This window comes from Panthera onca, chromosome A1 (assembly GCF_046562875.1).
Source record: "Panthera onca isolate mPanOnc1 chromosome A1, mPanOnc1 haplotype 2, whole genome shotgun sequence".
In the NCBI taxonomy this organism is placed as follows: Eukaryota; Metazoa; Chordata; class Mammalia; order Carnivora; family Felidae; genus Panthera; species Panthera onca.
In genome coordinates, this window is record NC_138339.1 from 122,195,349 (window position 1) to 122,217,468 (window position 22,120).

Genomic DNA, 22,120 nt, shown 5'->3' on the forward strand with positions numbered 1-22,120 from the left:
CTGACAGCGTGGAGCCTGCATGGGATTCTCTGTCTCTCTGCCCCTAACCTGCACTTGCTCTCTCTCTCAAAATAAAGAAATAAACTTAAAATTTAAGAAATAAAATTTAAGGGGCGCCTGGGTGGCGCAGTCGGTTAAGCGTCCGACTTCAGCCAGGTCACGATCTCGCGGTCCGTGAGTTCGAGCCCCGCGTCGGGCTCTGGGCTGATGGCTCGGAGCCTGGAGCCTGTTTCCGATTCTGTGTCTCCCTCTCTCTCTGCCCCTTCCCCGTTCATGCTCTGTCTCTCTCTGTCCCAAAAATAAATAAAAAACGTTGAAAAAAAAAAAAAATTAAAAAAAAAAAATTCTAAAAAAAAAAAAAAAAAAAAAAAAAAAAAAGAAATAAAATTTAAAAAAAAGAAAGTTTAGGAGTGCCTGGGCAGCTCAATAGGTGAAGTGTTGGGACTTTGGCTCAGGTCATGATCTCAGGGTTCATGAGTTCCAGCCCCACATTGGGCTCTCCACTGTCAACATGGGGCCACTTAGGATCCTCTGTCCCCAGATCACTCTGTTCCTCCCCACACTCTCTTTCGTTCAAAAATAAATAAACATTAAAAAAGTTGAAGGGGAAAAAAAAAAAAGTTGAAGGGGTTATGGATGACTTATGTGTAAATTTTGTCTAAGGAGAATGTGTCTGTACCTATGTGAGCATACTGTATTGATTTGTTCCATTGTACAAAACAATTTGTGAAGATATCTACATTTATTCCTAAAATCAAGACACATGTTGAAGCAGAGATTCACTGAGATCTTGAAAAATAGCATGGTGAAGATCATAAAAATAAAGGGCTGAAGTTAAACCAATAAATAAAGTGCAGAAGAAAATAAGATGGATTCATCTGAAAGAGCAGGTAAAACTTATATCAAATAAGGAAGATCACAACTCATTTTTAGCAAGCAGCTCACATGTCTCTGAATAGCTTGGGATCCTGGCACCCTAGCATGACTTCAGAGTCTTAGCAATGGGAAAAACATCTTGTGGTAGGGGATCTGTGTCTCCCCAGTTGCATCAAACTTTAGCCAAAATTTTAATAACTTTTAAATAGATACTATCATGAAATCTGGTACACTAATATGTAGCTAACTGGGAAAACAGCATGGGCCAAGTGTAAAAACTGTCTTGCATATTAGTTTAATTCTATTAAGGTACAAATCACTCAAACTGACATTCTATTTTATAATGTTTTCCTCTACACAGCAAAACAAATTTGATTATGTAAATCTAAAATGTGAGAACATGCTGGTAACAATAAAAATCTGATAATTTTCCTCATAGAAAGATGTTGGTCATGCATCAAACTCTTTATTATGGAATCAAAAGTCCATGAAAATGTGCCCTTAATGTCCATGCACTTTAAAAAATATTAATAGGTAGATGCTGGTACCTGTATCAGTAAATTAATGGATCAAAATTAGTTTTTAATTCCCATTTGTCATCTCTCAGATAAATTTTCACATTATTTTCTCTTCTGAGAAGAACATTTTAAGCCCATATACTTGGTAGAAAGCTTGAAATTTTTTTCATGAAAGTTCTAGTAATAGACTAGAATCAATCAAATTACTACTAATGAAATCATGAATTACCCCATATTATTTATAAATGGGATTATTTATAGATCCTGAAGATTTTACATTAAATGATAAAATAATTCTGTTCACATTGAACTTAGTTATTTTTAAAAGAGATGCTAAGGAAGGTTTGATGTATAGATATCCAAACAATAACAAATTCAATGTTACTTTTTAAAACTAATCCTGAAGCACATTTAAACAAAGGAGGGATACCTGTTAACAAAATATTCCATAAAACATTTTATAACATCTTTAAGTTGAAAGATCTTATAAATTATTTACAAAATTAAGTTTTGTAACAAAACTCTCTAGTACAGATTAGTTATCTCTAAGCTTGTACATTTTTATCCCATTCATTGATTAAGGTAATATTAAAAACCTGCAGTAAAAGACCAGAGTTTATGGTAGTCTAATTGAATACTCAAAATTGCATGTATCATTCCAAAAGAGTTTGGTTTCAACAAATGCCTTCTCCCCAAGATGCGTTAAATAAAGGAGTTTTATTATTAGGGAACTGGAGTTTCACTGCAAATGTGAAGGACAATTAGACATTAGGGACTTAGGAACACTGGAATCAGGAACTAACATGCCTAGAATCAAATGGCTTAGTCTCTTCTGTTTCTTAGGCTTCTGCCTCCACCAGTCCCTTATTCCTTCTCATTTTCCTTCCAGTCCTCCTTTCTTTCTTCCCTCTCTACATGCCACTCTGTCCTGCCAGCTTACACAAGTATAACATGGCTACCTCAGCCCATACTTAATATTTATTTCCTAGTTACAAGCAATCAAGAAAAAAATAGATGAACTACATCATAAGTAGAAATTTAGAGGCTTGGAGAATGTGACTATGTCTACTTTAATCAGGAGTCTATTACTAGGCTAATCAAAAATGGCCAAGAGAGGTAAAGAAAAGTATAATAAACATCTCAACAGTGATTACCTCCCTTGGGAAGTCCCAGGAAGTTCTCAGACAAGAAGTGTGGGCTGGATATGTATCTTAATCCAAACAAGATTAAAATTTATTTTAATACATCTTCCAGTAATATATACAGTTCCAAAGTGTTTACAAAGAAAAATACCTAAATGCAGAAAAATTACTCAAATATTTGGTTGGAAAGATTGGCAAAATTGATTATGGTTTTTTAAAAAATCTAAATAAGATAACATCTCAGAAACCATGCATGGTTTTTATTTATATCATGCACTTTCCTCTATCAAACATATAAAAACAGTTTCAGTGAGAGGATCTACAGCTTAGACACCCAGAGAATATGACTGAACCCAGTGTACCATTAAGCTTGAAGGGAAAATGCTGTATATTTGAATAAATTACTTGAGGTTGCATTTTGGAAGAAAGTCTAAGCAAATCCTAGCTCCCTTAGTTTTTCCACAGTTAATATTTAAAAAGTAGATAGCAGAAAATTCATCAAAACTTCTGGAAACTCTTAAGTAAAATGAAGTTACCCAAAACAAAGAATTTTACATTACAATGAACATATTTTACAAAGAAATAGCACTCACTCTAAAAGTTCTGCAGAGTAATCAAATCCCTAAATGAACTCAAAGCCATTCAGAAAGGTGTGGCTTTCCTCCATTTTACCTTCTGGGGGAGAGACGTTGGGGATAGCGGGTTTAAGGAACTTGAATTCACTGGTCCCCGATCCTCCCCGAAGACACACCTCGTACTGGTAGCTCTGCGACAGCGTCCCCGCGCCGCTGACGTCCACCAGGTGGCCCGGAAAGTGGCCCTCGGGCCCCGAGCAGCGACCCGCAGACGCCGCCCGGCTCCGCCTGCACAGCCGCACCGCCACGAACACCAGCACCGAGAACAGGAAGAGCGACGACACGGACGCCAAGGCCACGACCAAGTAGACGGTGAGTGGGTCTGCCCGCGCCTCGGCCGCCGCCACCTCCGGGAGCGGCAGGTAGGGCTGCGAGAAGCCGTCCACCAGCAGCACGTGCAGCGTGACGCTGGCCGAGCGCGGCGGCTCGCCATTGTCCTTGACCAGCACCACCAGCCTGTGCTTGACGGCGTCGCGCTCGCTCAGCAGCCGGGCCGTGCGCACCTCGCCGTTGTGCGCCCACACGCCGAACAGCCCGGGCTCCGTGGCCTTGAGCAGCTGGTACGACAGCCAGGCGTTCTGGCCCGAGTCGCCGTCCACCGCCACCACCTTGGTCACCAGGTAGCCCGCCTCGGCCGCCCTGGGCACCAGCTCGGTACAGGGCGCAGAGCCGTTCTGCGGCGGGTACAGCACGAAGGGCGCGTTGTCGTTGTCGTCCAGCACCAGCACGCGCACCCGCGCCTGGCTGCTGAGCGCGGGCGAGCCGCGGTCGGCCGCGCGCACGCCGAACTCGAACGCCTGCAGCGCCTCGTAATCCAGGGACCTGAGCGCGAACAGCTGCCCGTTGTCCGCGTTGATGGACACCAGGGAGGCCAGGGGCAGCTGCGGGTCCGCGGGCGGCAGCAGCGAGTAGGTGACCTGGGCGTTGGCGCCCGAGTCCCTGTCCGTGGCGCTCACGCTGCCGATGTGCAGGGCGGGGCTGTTGTTCTCGCGGACGCGCAGGGTGTAGGTGGTTTGGCTGAAGGCGGGGGCGTTGTCGTTGACGTCGGAGACCGTCACGGTTATGTTGTGCTGCGTTTTCAGCCTGGGGGTCCCCAAGTCGGTGACGGTGATGGTGATGTTGTACTCGGCCTGGCTTTCTCTGTCCAGTGGGAGTCCTGCTACCAGAGTGTAGAAATTCTTGAAGGTAGGCTTCAGGAGAAAGGGGAGATCGTCCTGAATTGAGCACACCATCCTCCCGTTGTCCCCAGAATCTTGATCTCTTACACTGAAAATAGCGACCACCATCTCAGGCGACGAATTTTCTGGTATGGGGCTGGTAAGAGATGTCATGACTATTTCTGGTGGGTTGTCATTCACATCCACAACCTGAACTAAAACTGCTGATTTTCCCGAAAGGCTACCACCATCTGTTGCCTGAATATTTATTGTAAATGACTGAATTAATTCAAAATCCAGAAGCGCTTTTAAGCGGATTTCACCAGAAATTGGATGGATTTCAAATGTTTTCCGTATGTCTCTGGAGACATGGGAAAATGAGTATGATAGTTCTCCATATATTCCCGCATCCAAATCCGTAGCAGACACCCTAACGACCAAGGAGTCCAGAGGGCTGTTTTCTGGTACCTGAACCTCATAGACAGACCTCTCAAACTCTGGAGCATTGTCATTGATATCGAAGACCAAAATACGAACAAGTGTAGTTCCAGACCTGGACGGGGACCCACCATCCAAAGCTGTTACAATTAATGTAAACTCAGATTCCTTTTCTCGATCCAGAGATTGGTCCAGGAACAGCTCTGGGTATTTTCTTCCATCATCACTGTCTTGTAATTTAAGATGGAAATAAGGATTGGGGCTTAATGTGTAGTTTTGGACACCATTCTTTCCTACATCCAAGTCCTGGGCACTGTCCATTGGAAATGAGGCTCCTGGAGCAGTACCTTCTGAGATTTTCAGAAGTATATGTTTGTCTAGGAATGCAGGGGTATGATCATTTATGTCATTGACCCAAAGCTCAGCCCGAAAAAACTGTAAAGGATTTTCAAATAATACCTGGAAATGCAATATACATGGTTCTGTGAGATGGCAAAGTGCCTCCCGGTCCAGTTGTTCATTTAAGAGCAAGTTGCCAGTCTGCTGATCCAACTGTAAATATGGTTTATAGTCATCAAAGATGACTCTTGCCCCCCGTGCAACCAAGTCTTCAACACCCAAACCTGTATATTTCACAACATTGGCTATAAAGGAGCCAATTTCCATTTCCTCTGATACAGAATAGCGCCAGGGCTCTGAACACACCAAAGACCCTCCCAGGAAAACAAAGAAAAGCAGCACTTGCCTTATCTGCTGAGGGCACCTCTCTCCTGACTCCATGGCTCCTTAGACAAACGTCTTTCTGCAGAAATGTTTCAACTCAGTCGCAAACAGCTCCTAAATTGCTCCTCTCATCTATCAGCCTGGACCACTGGTAATCTGTGGACTTGTAATCCTGCCACGAAGGTGTTGTTGGTTCCTTAGCTTTCTCTTGAAATCCTCTTTTCCCCCTTCCTGCTTCTCCTGTGCTCTCAGTTCCACTGACTAATGGAGACCAGAGCATTTGATGATACAGAAAAGTCCCCATCTTATCCTGCAGCGCCACCACGCGACTGCAGATTCTCAGGTTTTAAACAGTCAAGTAAGTGTGAGACAAATTATTAATTTATCTTCTGTATTGATTAATTTAAATTACACTTTCTCCTATATTCTTATTTTCTGAGTTGCATTCTTTGTGATATGCGATGCTATTACTATTCAGTCTTTAACAGAATAAACCACAATCTGTTAAGAGCTGGGTGAATACAAAAATCGTATGTAAGATATAGCCCCCAATTCAAGTAAGTTATGATCTCTCTTTGAAGACAATATATAAAATAACTACAAATAGTTAAGTGAATTCATGTAATTGATTTTGTAAGCAGAATGTTCCCAGGAAAATTGGAAAGGAAAGGGGAACCAGAGGCTTTAGTCTTCTTTAGCTATCAGCAAAGTCTCTTAGAAAAGACAATAAGATCATGCATTTGTAACTGAACCTGATATATGCAAATAGTTGCTTTGGGGAGGCTGGGCATTTCAGGTTCGGTAAATGGTACTATTTACTTAGGGATACTCTGTAGGAGACTTACCTGTCAGCAGTAGAAAGTAAATGCTCAACAGTAGTTAATAAAGTAAGATACGTCGAGTTTCTGACATTAAAAAGTTGAACAAACTAGATCCAGGTTTAGTTGTGGAAAATAAACCTATTTTGTAGACCCAGACCTTCCAAAGGCATAATTATAAATATTTTACTCATCCATTCATTACTTTGTCGAGCAAATATTTATTGAGCATATAACTTGTGCTAGGAATAGTAGTGAGTATTAGCGATACAGTGGTAAGCAGACAGACATAGTTCCTGTCCTGAAAGATGGAGGCAGAAAAGTGATTACACATTTAAAAATAGAACATAATGAATACCATGATAGCAAAAGTTCATATGCTATTGTTAACAACATAGATAAGGGTCATCTGACCAGAATTTGGAAATACAGGAAACACTTTCCTGGAACAAAAATTGGGGGTTAAGTAAAATTTCCAGACAATTTCAAAAAACACTTGTACAAATCTGAGATGACAGAACTGTTTTGGAATAACTAAAATAGGATCAATATGGCTGAGCCATAGATCAAGAGGAAAGAAATGAGAACTGAGACTGGAGAGATAAGCAAATATTTTGTAAGCCCAGCCAAGGCATTTGGACTCTACATCAGTGGAAATGCAATGTTTTAAAGGCTTTTAAATATAAAAGGAGATGATATTAACCTCAACTAGAAATGCAATAATAAGATTGTATTAAAAAGATGACAAGGGACGCCTGGATGGCTCAGTCGGTTAAGCATCCAACTTGGGCTCAGGTAATGATCCCATGGTTCCGGAGTTTGAGCCCAGTGCAGAGCCTGCTTCGGATCTTCTGTCTCCCTCTCTGTCTGCCCCCTCCCTCTCTCAAAAATAAGCATTTTAAAAAATGATAACTTTACAGGATGTGTGACAGATTTAAACATGGAGGAGGTCTGATAAGAAAAAGTGAAGTAAATGTACCTTTTTTCAGGTTTAGGGAATGGAGTGAATGTTGGTGCTATTAACTGACAGAAAAAAACAGGAAGAGGAGAAGAAAGGAACAGGTATAGAGTTGGAGGTAATGTTTGGGTTTGAGGAAGGAAAAATTTTAATTTAAAACATGTTGAGTTTGAATTATCCATAGAGCATCCCATATAAATAGTTCTATAAATGATCTTACATTATATAAATAAAGTTGAGAAGAGACGTTTGAGGGGCAGAAGCTAATTTGGGGTTTATTGGTATAAATAGTGATTGCAGCCCTTAAAGAATGTAAGCTGTACATTAGGAGTGTGCTTGATTTTGTGATTTCAGAGATGATGTAGCTCTGAGAGACTACCATCTCCAGAAAGTGACCATGATCTTAGGTGACTAAGACTAGACTAGAAGTGAATGTCACCAGAAAGGAAGAAGGCTAGAAGAGAGGTCAGACTCCTGGACTTGAAATTGTGGCAAGGAATGGACAGAGGAAAACTGTAAGAAGTTATATTTGAGAAATCAAATGTCTTTACGCCACCTCTCTCCTATGATCTTGTTTAATTTTTTAGTTTATTTATTTTGAGAGAGAGAGAGAGTTCAAGCAGGAGAGGGGCAGAGAAAGAGTTAGAGATAGAATCCCAGGCAGGCTCCAGGACAGTGTGCGGAGTCCAGAGTCTAACTAGGGGCTTGAGGGTGGGTCTTGAATCCACTAGCCAGGATATCATGACCTGACCTGAAATCAGTAGTCCCTTGGCCAACCGACTGAGCCACCCAGGTGCCCCCCCCATCTTGTTTAATTTAAACCCAAACTGATCTCTCTCATTTGATTCTCTCATTTGATGACTCTTATGTGCAAAGACTGTTAAGGCAGGAAGATTTGCTAATCTCTTTCAGCATATTGAAGATATCTTACTTTAAGTTTTCAGTGCCACAGTTTAGAGATTGTCAACATGGAACATAGCTGTCTGTCTAACTGTCATGTATTTAAAGATTACATGTCTTTTCCCTATGCGTTTTCATTTTTATATATTTTTTTAATTTATGCAATCTCTCTATTATATATATATATATATATATATATATATATATATATATTTTTTTTTTTTTTTTTTTTTTTTTTTTTACGTGGGCTCCACACCCAATTTGGGGCTTGAATTCACAACCCTAAGATTAAGAGTCATGTGCTCCACCAATGAACCAGCCAGACATCCCTACAATATTTTTCAAATATTGCTTCTGATCCTATCTTAAACCTTTTTAGTTTGTCCTATGTTTCTAACCATATCCTCCATATTTTTCATCTTCTGAACTGAGCTATATGCTAGATAAATTATATTCTGACCTATCTTTCACTTCTCAAATTATTCATCTGGTAATATCTACTTTCCTAATAAACCTTTTATTCAGTTTTGATTGAATTTAAATTTTGGTTATATATTTCAGATCTAGGATTTCTATTTGGTTCTTTAATAATCTGTCACATTTCTTATTCCCTATACATCTTCAAGTATAACCTTTAAGTGTTCAGTATATTATTAGATTATGTCTGCTAATCAAAATGTTTGAGGTATACTTCTGTTTTTTTTCTGCTGGCTCTCACTCATGGTGTCATGTTTCCTTGTGTATGCAGTTATCTTTGTTCAAGTTAAGAATGGAAAACTTATGTATATGAATGTTTTTAGCCTTAGGATGAGCTTTCTTATATAGAAGGTCTGCTTTTGGTTCCATCAGGATCTGGAAGCACTACTTGTCAACAACCACTAACAAGTTCAGAGCTGAATTTCCACAGAAGGACTTGCCCATTTCCAGTTTACTTTCATCTCAAAGGTATATCTCTTAGGGATCCATTTTTATTAATGCAGAGCTCTTCTATAAACTTCTCACTTTGTTATGCTTTGATTTCCTCCCTTATTATATAAACCATCAAAATAGGGGTTCACACTTTCCAGGATTCTATAGATTCCAGGGAAAAGGTAGTTTTTAGGTTCATTTATCTCCTTGGATTACCCTTAGACATTAATTGTGACCTGATAATATATTAGTGTCTTATTAGCTAATTTTTTTCAGTGGAAGCATTGGTCTACATAATCTATACCATCCTTATGAAAAATAAGTCTCAAGGATATTATTATGTCTCAAAGTTATAACTCTTAGCTTCCTAGAGTATGGGCAATTGACCTCAGGAAGATAAATAATATGCATTTTTTACCAACTTCAACTAATCAATACTAAATCAACTCTATAATGCTGCAGTCAATTAAAACAATCTCTTGGAAGACACAATCTCTGTCATTGACATTGGTATATCTTCCACTTCTGTGTCCCTTATTCTGCTTTAAACACATCTTCTTTCCTGCATTTCTTATTTCTCTCCCTCCAATATGCTTATTTATATATTTATAAATATATAAGAAATTATGTATTACATAGATACGTATGGCACTGTGCCATAAATTTCAGTATCTTTCTTCCTTTCAAAATATCTTGGGGGGGGGGTGCCTCGGTGGCTCAGTCAGTTAAGCGTCTGACTCTTGATTTTGGCACAGGTCATGATCTCATGGTTCATGAGATAAGCCCCACGTCAAGGCCTGCATTGGCAACTCAGAACCTGCTTGGGATTCTCTCTCTGCCCCTCCCTGACTCATGCTGCCTCTGTTTCTCTCAAAATAAATAAATAAAAATAAACTTTAAAGTATTTGGGATTTAGGGGTGCCTGGGTGGCTCATTCGGTTAAGCGTCCAACTTCAGCTCAGGTCATGATCTCGCAGTTCGTGGGTTCGAGCCCTGCATCAGGCTCTGTGCTGACAACTCAGAGCCTGGAAGCCTGTTTCAGATTCTGTGTTTCCCTCTCTCTCTGCCCCTCTCCCGCTCACGCTCTGTCTCTCTCTCTCTCAAAAATAAACACTAAAAAAAACTAATAAAATAAAAAATAAAATATCCTTCAGAAACCTTTTCCACATTTCATTTATCAGTTGTTTCACTGATGGATATGTAGGATTGACTCCTATTCTTGGGATTGATTCCCAAGATGAACATTCTTATATATATCATTTGTGAAGCCGTGAAAGAAATTTTCTGGCTTATACCTCTTAAACTTACAACATTGTGTGTCAACTATACTTCAATGAAAAATGAAAGAATTTTCTGTCTTATTTACCCGAAGTAGAATTCCTGAATCAGAGGGTATATTCATTCTAAATTTCATTAAGTCCTATGAAAATCTCTCAAAGTGGGCTGTACATGTGATTTCCTGTTGTTCCACTTGATATTATGCAAATTTCTCATTTTTATGCATGCAATGGGTGTAAACTAGTGTCTTATTGTAGTATGTTTTTTCACCAACTAATGAGGTCAAGCATCATTTCAAGTTCTTTTCAGACTTAGGTTTCCCTTTTTAAAATTTCTTTTCCCTTTATCCTTTAAAAAATCTTATTGTCTCTCGACTTTTTGATTTTTGCTTATCTGCAACAATTATTTGAATAATCTGAATATTAATCCTTCTCAGGTAAACTGCTGCAAGTAGCTTCTACCTGTCTTTTATCTTGCCTATGCTGTCCTCTAGTTCTGAGATAGAAATATTTGTCAACTTTCATCTTTATTTTGTACTTTTAAAGCCTTGTTTAAGAAATTCAAACTAATAGTATGGTCATAAATATATTTTTACTTAGATTTATTACATTTTCTCAATTAAAATACTTTAAATTCACCTCTTAGATCCATATAAAGTTTATTCTTATATGGCATGAGATCAGGATTTTCTTTATATAGTGACCCAATTTTCCCAATAGCATTTTCTAAGTAATATGACTTGCTCCTACCTCCTAGTGATTTTAACACCTCCCCTATTACAACCAAGTTCTCTTAATCAAACTCAACATGGCCAAAAATAAATAATCCAGTTAAGAATTAGCAGAAGACATGAACAGGCATTTCTCCAAATAAGACATACAAATAGCTAAGACACATGAAAAGATGGTCAACATGACTCATCATCAGGGAAATACAAGCCAAAACTGCAATGAGATACTACCTCCCATCTGTCAGAATGGCTAAAATTAACAACTCAGGAAACAATAGAAGTTGGCAAGGATGGAGAGAAAAGGGAACCCTCTTATAATGTTGGTGGGAACATGACCTGGTACAGCTACTCTAGAAAATAGTGTGAGGGTTCCTCCGAAAATTAAAGATAGAACTACCCTATAACTCAGAAATTGCACTGCTAGGTATTTATCCAAAGGATACAAAACTACTGATCCAAAGGAGCACATATACCCCAATGTTTATAGCAGCACTATGAACAATAGCCAAATTATGGAAAGAGCCCAAATGTCCATTGACTTATGAATGGATAAAGAAGATGTGCAATATTACACAACTATCAAAAGAATAAAATCTTGCCATTTGCAAAGATGTGGATGGAGCTAGAGTGTATTATGCTAAGCAAAGTAAGTCAGTCACAGAAAGACAAATACTATGATTTCACTCACATGTGGAATTTAAGAAACAAAAACTGATGAACATAGGGGAAGGGAAGGAAAAATAAAATAAGACAAAAACAGAGAGGGAGGCAAACCATAAAAGACTCTTAAATATAGAGAACAAACTGACGAAGGTTGCTGGAGGGGAGGTGGGTGAGGATAAGGGCTAAATGGGCAATGGGCATTAAGGAGGCCACTTGTTGGGATGAGTATTGGGTAACAACATGTAAGTGATGAATCACTAAATTCTACTCCTGAAACCAATACTACAGTATATGTTAACTAACCTGAATTTAAATAAAAAATCTTGGAATTAAAAAAAAGAGACCAAGTTCTCATATAAAAGGATCTGACCCTGGATTCTATTCTCTTCTACTCTATCTGGTAGTCTACAAATTTGTTCCCACATTATTCAAATAGGTTATTCTCTTCTTATCTATTCTTATTAGTGTGTAAGAAGCATAAGATTTACTTCTTATGAGTCTGAGGGATTAAGAGGGCCCAAACATTGTTTTTCAAGATTTTACTGTTTAAATATCTATTTATATGAAATTCTCACAACTAGTAAATACCTATTGCAACACAAAATAAGTAAAAATTCAATGAAGGAAAGAAAAAATTCCTAAGGAAATTGGTATTTGTTTCACCCATTTCACAATGTCAAATTCCATTTTATTAGACCATCTAGTCTATAATATCTAATTTTAAGAGAGAAACTACAAAAATGTAAGGTACACTAGCTCTATATCCACATTGCATTATAGCTATGAAAATCTCTACCTATAATCTTCCATTAAACTGACTATATTAGAGACATAATCTGTAATACCATGAGATATCTATAAACCATAAATACAGACACATTCCTTCTTTGTGGATATCTGAGAGAGACCACAAAGTATTAAAGATTTTTTTATATTTACTCTTACAAATCAATAGAAAAGCGAACCTCATTCATTTAACAGTTTGAATTTTCATTTCAATTTCTTAAGAAGTTTCTATCTGTACTCTTCTGAAGGAGAGTTATTATCATACCCAGAATGATACCATGACCTACATTCTAGTTAAATCATAAACTATAAAAAATAAATTTAAACTAGCAAACACGGTATTTAAGAAAACAAAACAGTGACATCAAGGCCCACAGCATTATAAGGCTCCTTCCCCACAACAGCTTAACAAGAACAACAAAGGAAACTTACTTAAGAAGTCAATAATTTTCAGTGTGGTCACTTTTATTTTGTCATAAAGTGAATTCTTGAAAAACACTAAAAAAGCAAGCAAATAAGGTATCCTAGGTACTGAATATGGAGGAGTATCATTTTTTAAACTTTATGATGAAACTCTGCAAAGTGAATAGTGCAATAAAATCCAATATGCCTCCACCCAGATCCAACAGCACTTTTTATTTTTTCTTTATGATTTAATGTAATGTCTAGTAGTCAATCACATATATAGGGGCATTCACTCTTAATACATCAGTTTGTACCTCCAAATAATTAGTAACATTATCTTGCAAAATAACACCATTACCAAAACAAAAAATTCTAATAACTCTGTTAATATAACATTTATGACCAAATAAGTGTAAAAAAACAGAAAACACAGATTATATTTCCATTTCATTATGACCACTAATAAAGATTTTCAAAGCAACTATAAGGAGAGCGCAAGAAGTGATAGTGCATGCAACTATAATACAGCCTAATATTCATTATAGACTGGCAAAAAGTATCCACAGATTGTCAAGAATAACAAAAGATTCAAAGTTTAAAGTAATTTTATTGAATGTTGAATCCAAAGCTATTCCTAAAGTTCTCATTTCCCCCTATATTCCTGCCAGTGTCAGGGACTGGAAGGCTGGGGATAATCGGCTTCAGAAATTTAAACTCATTGGTCCCCGAGTCTCCCGTCAGACACACCTCATACTGGTAGCTCTGCGACAAGGTCCCCGTGCCGCTGATGTCCACCAGGTGGCCCGGAAAGTGGCCCTCGGGCCCCGAGCAGCGACCCGCAGACGCCGCCCGGCTCCGCCTGCACAGCCGCACCGCCACGAACACCAGCACCGAGAACAGGAAGAGCGACGACACGGACGCCAAGGCCACGACCAAGTAGACGGTGAGCGGGTCTGCCCGCGCCTCGGCCGCCGCCACCTCCGGGAGCGGCAGGTAGGGCTGCGAGAAGCCGTCCACCAGCAGCACGTGCAGCGTGACGCTGGCCGAGCGCGGCGGCTCGCCATTGTCCTTGACCAGCACCACCAGCCTGTGCTTGACGGCGTCGCGCTCGCTCAGCAGCCGGGCCGTGCGCACCTCGCCGTTGTGCGCCCACACGCCGAACAGCCCGGGCTCCGTGGCCTTGAGCAGCTGGTACGACAGCCAGGCGTTCTGGCCCGAGTCGCCGTCCACCGCCACCACCTTGGTCACCAGGTAGCCCGCCTCGGCCGCCCTGGGCACCAGCTCGGTGCAGGGCGCAGAGCCGTTCTGCGGCGGGTACAGCACGAAGGGCGCGTTGTCGTTGTCGTCCAGCACCAGCACGCGCACCCGCGCCTGGCTGCTGAGCGCGGGCGAGCCGCGGTCGGCCGCGCGCACGCCGAACTCGAACGCCTGCAGCGCCTCGTAATCCAGGGACCTGAGCGCGAACAGCTGCCCGTTGTCCGCGTTGATGGACACCAGGGAGGCCAGGGGCAGCTGCGGGTCCGCGGGCGGCAGCAGCGAGTAGGTGACCTGGGCGTTGGCGCCCGAGTCCCTGTCCGTGGCGCTCACGCTGCCGATGTGCAGGGCGGGGCTGTTGTTCTCGCGGACGCGCAGGGTGTAGGTGGTTTGGCTGAAGGCGGGGGCGTTGTCGTTGACGTCGGAGACCGTCACGGTTATGTTGTGCTGCGTTTTCAGCCTGGGGGTCCCCAAGTCGGTGACGGTGATGGTGATGTTGTACTCAGATCTTGTCTCTCTGTCCAGTGCTTTTTCCGAAACTAGAGTGAAAAAGTTCTTGAAGGTTGGTTTCAGAAAAAAAGGCAGCTCGTCTTGAATAGAGCAAACCATCCTCCCATTATCCCCAGCGTCTTGGTCTCGGACGCTGAAAAGAGCAACCAGAGTCTCTGAGGCGTTCTCTGGAATTGTCTTTGTAAATGATGAAATGGTCACTTCTGGTGGATTATCATTTATATCTACTACTTTAACCAGAAGACTGCATTCTTCTGAAAGACCCCCACCATCTGTTGCCTGAATATTTATAGTGTAGAACTGTATTACTTCAAAATCCAGGCATGATCTCAAATGAACCTCCCCAGATATTGGATTAATTTCAAATGTTTTACGAATATCTTCTGATGCATGCAAAAATGTGTATGATATTTTCCCATAATTTCCTGAATCCATATCCTTAGCAGAAATGGTGATAATCCAGGAGCCAGCAGGTGTGTCCTCCAGGACATGTACTTCATAGAGCCTCTGAGCAAACTCAGGGGCATTGTCATTGATGTCCAAGACCTTGATGAGAACCAAAGTTGTTCCAGTCCTGGGTGGAGATCCACCATCCAGTGCTATGAGTGTTAATGTGAGCTCAGGCTCCTCCTCATGATCTAATGCTCTGTCCAGGACCAGTTCTGGGTATATCTTTCCATCACTACTGTCTCGAATTTTAATGTAGAAATGAGAATTAGGGCTAAGTGTGTAGTTTTGGAGACTGTTGGTTCCTACATCCAAATCTTGGGCACTCTCCATTAGGAATGTGGTTCCACTGCTGGTACTTTCTGATATTTTAAGAAGTATTTCCTTGTCCAGAAACATAGGGGAGTGATCATTTATGTCTTTGACATGCAGCTCACCCCGAAAAAACTCTAAAGGATTTTCCAATACCATCTGAAAATGTAGCACACACGGCTCGGTGAAGCCACAGAGCTCTTCTCGGTCCAGTTTCTCATTTAGGAGCAAATCCCCCGTCAATAAATCAAGTTGTAAGTGCTTTTCATTATCATCAGACACTACCCGGGCCTCGCGTGAGGACAGCTCCTCCACCCCAAGCCCTAGATCCCTTGCAAGATTTGCCACAAAAGAACCAACTTCTGTTTCCTCTGCCACTGAATATCGCACCGATTCAGGACCCGCCTGAGATAATCCCAGCAAAACAAAGAGAATCAGGACTTGCCTTTTCTGCAGAGCGAGCACCCCTTTGATCTCCATGGCTCCTTCCAGCAACCTCTTTTGTAGAAAAATTTAAGTTCAGCCCTAATTTTGGAAGCTGAAGCTGAATTTTAAAAAATAAGACCCCCCCCCCCGGAGAGTATATAATCCTCCAGCAGCTTTAGTAGATGAAGCTCCTTTACTCCCTCTCTTCTCAGTGGCTTGGATGTTCTCTGTTCCCTGAATAATGGAGCCCACAGTGTAGTCCATGCACTGATTTCATCTTATCCTACAGCGCCACCATGTGTTTCCATGAATTTTTTAAAAAAATTTTGTTTTCTTTGAACAAATAATTCATGAATACCTCTGGAGTATTTTAAAGCAAATCCCAGACATCATATATCTTTACCTCTAAATACTTCACCAAGTGTCTCTAATAGATAAAGGCTTTAAAATATAAATACAATACCACTATTAAAACCAGCAAATTTAGCAATAATTCCTTGATATACTTTATACTCAGTCTGTGTTTGGTATTCCTCATTTTTCTCCAAAATGTTTTTTACTGTTGGTTTGTTTGAATCACGATCCAAACAAAGTCTATCCAGGGCATTTAATTAGTGCTGTTTTGAATGCTGACAAGAAGACTCTATTAAAATGTCTTGAACTGAAGGGAGGTTGGGAAGAAAGATGTCCTGAATTGAAGAAATAATATTTTATTTAGGCCATTTCTTGAGAATTTCAAATATATTATCTCCTTTGCTCTTGTAAATACTTTTGAATTCAGTTAACTATAGTTAGTAATGTCATTACCTTTTTCTCACATATTTTAAAAATATACATGTGGGGGCACCTGGGCCCACACAGTTAAGCCTCCAGCTCTTGATTTCAGCTCAGGTGATGATCTCACAGTTCGCAGGATCCAGCCCCCACATCGGGCTCTGCACTGACAGTGTAGAGCCTTCTCAGGATTCTTCCTCTCCCTCTCTCTCTGCCCCTCCCCTGCCTGTGCTCTGTTTCTCTTTCTCAAAATAAATAAATAAACATTTTTAAAAATTTAATTTACATGTAAGAATGGGCATAAATAAAATAGATTTAGTCCTTGTCTTTATGGAGTTCACTGGCTGAAAATTTGGCAGACACATTATTAAAATATTTCACAATGTATTCATAGGTAAAGAGTAATACAGAAATACCTAGAAGGGCCATCTTGTACCTAGGAGGCAGCATAGCATATGAACATGGATTCTGGAACCAAAATATTTACATTTGAATCCTACTTCTACCATTCAATATCTTCAGTCTTAGACAAGTAATGTACCTCTGTTTCCTTACCTATAAAATAGGGGTGATAGTGGTATTTACCTCCTAGGATTATTATAGTAGGAATCAAATGAATTAATATTTACAAAATTGCTAGTAAGTGCTAGTTAAGTACCTACTAAAAAATAAAATCTAGCCCAGATTTTTGAACATCAGTGAAAGCTTTCCTAAGGTAGTAAACTATAAGTTGTGATCTGAAGGAGCTAGCCAGGAGAAGGAGTGTTTCCAGCAGACCTTTTGAAGAACAGAAAGAAGTTAAATATGCCTTGAACTTTAAACCATAGAAGGGGATAATTTAAAAATGAGACTGGGGGGAGCACTGGGTGTTGTATGTAAGCGATGAATCATGGGAATCTACCCCCCAACCCCCGCAAACCAAGAGCACACTGTATATACACTGTTTGTTAGCCAACTTGATAATAAATTATATTTAAAATATAAAGGAAACTGATACTAAATGTTTTTGTTCCCCCAAATTCACATGTTTAAACCTAATCCCCAGTATGATGTTATTTGGAGAGGTAAGGCCATTGGGAGGTGATTTGGTCATTAGGTTGGAGCTCTCATGAGTGGGATTAGTGACCGTATAAAAGAGATCCTAGAGAGCTCCCTTGTGAAGACACAGCAAGAAGAGAACCACTAGGAAGTGGACTCACCAGACAGAATCTGCTTACACCCTGACCTTGGACTTCCCAGCATCCATAACTGTGAGAAATAAATGTTTGTTGTTTAAAAAAAAAGGGAGACTGGCAGGGGTGGGGGGAGTGGGGTGAGGACACAAGTTATTATATAGGATATAGCATGAATTTAAAATTTTATCCTATGGAAAATTATAACACAATGTAGAGTTTTAAACATTTGATTAACATGATTGCATCTGCATTTTTGAAAAATCAGTTTGAAGGAAGTATAGAGAATCAATTTCAGGAGGAATGACTGGAATCAGAGACACCAGTTAGGAGATGGTGGCAGCCTGTTTAAGAGTAATGCTGGTGTGGATGGAGAGAAGAAGGATGCTTAGAAAGATACTTAGGATCTGGTCACTGATACGTTGCATGTGGAGAAAAAAAAGGAAAGAATCAAGGATGATTAACACACTTCTGGACTTGGCAACTGGATGGTTAGTTGTGTCATTCCCTAAGACAGAGAACATTGAAGAACAAAAAAGACTGAAGTGGAAAAAGCTGAAGTCAATTTTGTACGTGCTGATACTAACATGAATGCCTTGGAAGATATGTGTAAGTGTTCGCACATGCATGTCCCTATGTGGAGCTGTATGTAATTATATATAGAATATAAACTGGGGTAGATATGGACTTTGGGTTTCACCAGCATGTATATGGTGATTGAAACCATGAGAATTCTAAGATAATCAAGCAAAAGTATGTCAGGTAACAACAGAAGAGGCAAAAGTCTGAAAAAAACACCTTCATTAGAAGAGAGAGGAAATAAAGTATCTTTTAAAAGACAAAGACAGCTCAGAGTCGAGAATCATGAAACCAAAAGCAAATAGCATTTCAAGGATATGAGGAAGATCAATGGTAGCAAATGCTTCAGTAAACTCAAGAAAAATGAATGTTGAAATGGTTCCTTGTATTAAGAAGATGGTCATTGTGGAGGATTCTAATAGATGTCTGCCAAAACCTGTTCCCTGTACCCAGGCACATTGGCTATTCATAGTTGCCAGTCCCAGTCTCCCTTGTAGTTAGGCATGGCCAATTGAATTAAGTTCTCACTAACATTGTGAATAGAATTTTTGTTTGCCACTCCTAGGTCTAGAATAGAAGACATCTAGATGTGTTTCCTCCCTCCCAGCCAGCTAGAACCTAGATGTGGCAGTGACTCAGCTACAGTCATGCAGATTATGACATTGCAGTAGGAAATGTAGGAGCAATTACTTGGAACAAAGGACTGTAATGAGCAAAGCTGCCTCGTATACCTAGTCATTTACACTTGAACTGTTTTAAGGATATACACACTTTTACAAGCCACTATGTAATTGTACTGCTTTGTTCAGCAATATAACCTTATCTAACTTGTACAGAAATCTTCAACCACTTTTACAGTAGCTGTTTAGAATGGTCACAATGAAAATCAGATTGCACTTGGTTGAAAAGAGAGAAGGATAAGGAAGTAAAGATGACAATCCTTTCAAATTTAGCTCCAAAGAAAAAAATTGATAGTCTCTGGAGGAGTCTTGAGACTCAGTAGGGTTTTTTTTTAAACCTAGGGAAATTTGAACTTATTTAAAATGCTGATTTGTAGTATTCAATAGAGAGGGAGAAAAGAGAAGACTTAATCAAAGTGAAGCCCCTAGAAGGTGGTTAAAGATAGGATCCAGAAAACAAATGAAGGGATTAGACTTGGGTAGAAGGTCATTATAAGTACCGATGCTATCCAGTGTGTAGGTTTGGGGCCAGAAATTTAAGAGAATTCCTATCTGATAGATTCTATTTTCTTGGTAAGGTATTAAGCAAGTTATCTGCTGAAAGGGGTGGGTAAGTAAGTAGTAGAGTGAGAAATTTAAAGTAAGATAACTAGGTTTGAAGTAGTTGTTATGAAGAATAGAAGAGAAAACTGATTAGGAAAATATAAAATGATTTCTTGGTCTTGAAAGCCCAATTAAGTAGATGTGATAAAATTAGTGTGATAGTAGTGATAATTCTCTAACTTTCCACTTAGAGAGTGCAGCATCCCTGACATGACAGAAGAGGAAGGAGACAATTATATTCATCTGGAGTGGATTTTCATCAGGTGATTTTTGTGAAGGAAAATTGAACAAGGGAATAGAGAATATGGGCATGAGGATGATTAGAAGTGGTAGACCAGGGAATCAGCTGAACAGGAGAGAAATTAGAACATGAAGGGAGTTAATATATAGTAAAAGCATCGTGGAATAAAGATTCTAATAAGGTAAAGACAAGATGTGACAGGAATAGCAGAATGAGAGGGTTAAAGACATAGTGGATTATATTCTCAGAGAGATATCTGAAATTTTTATTTCATATAAAGAACCAAGTTGGGGTGGTAGAAAAGTACAGCACATGGCCAGGGCATAAGGATTGAGCCAGAGGAGAGGTGAATATCTAGGGATTGAAAAGCCATGTTGTTAGATTAACCAGTGGACCTGGGAGTGGTAGCAGGACTTGAAGTAGAAAGGAGATGAGCAGAACAAAGTGTTTGTAAGCTAAAATGTCTTTATGTCCTTTCTCATAGTGAATTCCAATGTAAATTTTTACTTGATTTTTATTGGTAACAATTTTCAGGGAAATCATCTCTGGGAGGCTGGGCCATCTCTCACATTTCCGTTTTGTAAGTGACCTTTTCCCCAGTGGACAATGTATAGTCCTTTGATATAAAATTGGCTGATCCAGTTTGAATTCTATGCATTGGCTTAAATTTAACTATAAATGAGTTATTTGATGCATAAGAACAAAATTTGTTTTTAGTTATACCTTTGAAGAGAATTGGTTGGTTGCTTTTATCTGGGCATCTGAGCTCCTGAAGGCCTGGCCACTCTCCATTAGAGTCAGGAAACACATAGTTCTTTTTATAAATACACAAGTCCCAAGTCCTCCTGTTCAGATTTCTGGAAAAACTTGAAGCAAGAAAACCTAGTCTTTTTTTCTGCTCTTGCAACACATTAGATTTTCTGCCTGAGCTATTTGAAATTTTTTAATATACATTTATTTTTGAGAGAAAGAATGAGACAGAGCATGAGCAGAGGAGGGGCAGAGAGAGGAGACAAAGAATCTGAAGCAGGCTCCAGGCTCTGAACAAGCATTCGGCACAGAGTCTGATGTGGGGCTCAAACCCATGAACTGTGAGATCATGACCTGAGCCTAAGTCAGACACTTAACCGACTGAGCCACCCAAGCGACCCGTGCCTGAGCTATTTGAACTGCACTTTCCCCCTCCCATATTATAGATGACAGAAGGCCCATCTAACTTGGGACACAGGCTGCTAGAACCACTCTCACCACTGCTATTAATAGCATTATTGACATATCACTTACATACCAGAGAGTTTTCCCATTTAAAGTGTACAGTGCAATGGTTTTTAGTATATTTCCAGAGTTGTACAATTATCACCACAGTCTAATCTCAGAACACCATGCCCTAAAAAGAAACCTGTTACCCTTTAGCCACTCTCCATCCTATACCCTCCCTCCAGCTGTAGGCAACCACTAATCTGCTTTCTGTCCCTATAGATTTGCCTGTTCATAACATATCATACGAATGGGATCATACAATATAGGATATTTTTAAAGTTTATTTATTTATGAGAGAAGGCACAATTTGGGGAGAGGAAGAGAGAGAAGGAGAGAGAATCCCAAGCAGGTTCCATGTTGTCAGCACAGAGCCCAATGTGGGGTTCAAAAACAATGGGATCACGACTTGAGCTAAAGTCAGACACTTAACCAACTGAGCCACCCAGGTACCCCAAGAGAGGAGGTAATCTTAATACTTGACTTTGATTTATAAATTTTTTATGAATCTTTGTTCTCTACGTAAAGCAGCTTTCATTTAGGGGAGGAAAGAACTTGCTCCTAGTTCCTCTTCTAAAAATAGGAAATTAGAATTTAATTAGCCTGCAGAAGAAACTTCTGTTCCCTCCATTTGTCTTGAATTCAAAGCATTATGAATCAGTTTATGCAGTTCAGAAGAACCGGTAGTGAAATTGTAGCTTTCGGAAAGTGTGAACATTATTTTGGATATGCTAGAGCAAGAGATTCTGCTTCCCGACATTAACTAATACCTAGCCCTGCTAATTGAGAAGATAAAGTTTTTAAATTTATTAAAGAGGCAGTTTCTGGCACTGATTCTAGAGGTACTAGAGGTAACAGAACAATCATTTTCCTCACCCTCACCCATTTCATCCTTCCTGTGCCTACTCTCTCTCTCACACACTTCCTTT

The 22,120-nt window shown here is 39.9% G+C and overlaps 2 protein-coding genes across 2 annotated transcripts; both read right to left on the reverse strand.

The window, feature by feature from the left end:
- Positions 1-2,601: 2,601 nt before the first annotated feature.
- On the reverse strand, positions 2,602-5,772 carry LOC132676465 (protocadherin beta-18-like). Its single transcript, XM_060628539.2, has one exon. The coding sequence runs from the start codon at positions 5,544-5,546 to the stop codon at positions 3,159-3,161; it is 2,388 nt and encodes a 795-aa protein (XP_060484522.2). The 5' UTR covers positions 5,547-5,772; the 3' UTR covers positions 2,602-3,158.
- A 7,203-nt stretch (positions 5,773-12,975) lies between these two features.
- LOC132676535 (protocadherin beta-14) lies at positions 12,976-16,873 on the reverse strand. The gene has a single exon (XM_060628594.2). The coding sequence runs from the start codon at positions 15,937-15,939 to the stop codon at positions 13,543-13,545; it is 2,397 nt and encodes a 798-aa protein (XP_060484577.2). The 5' UTR covers positions 15,940-16,873; the 3' UTR covers positions 12,976-13,542.
- Between the last annotated feature and the right edge of the window lie 5,247 nt (positions 16,874-22,120).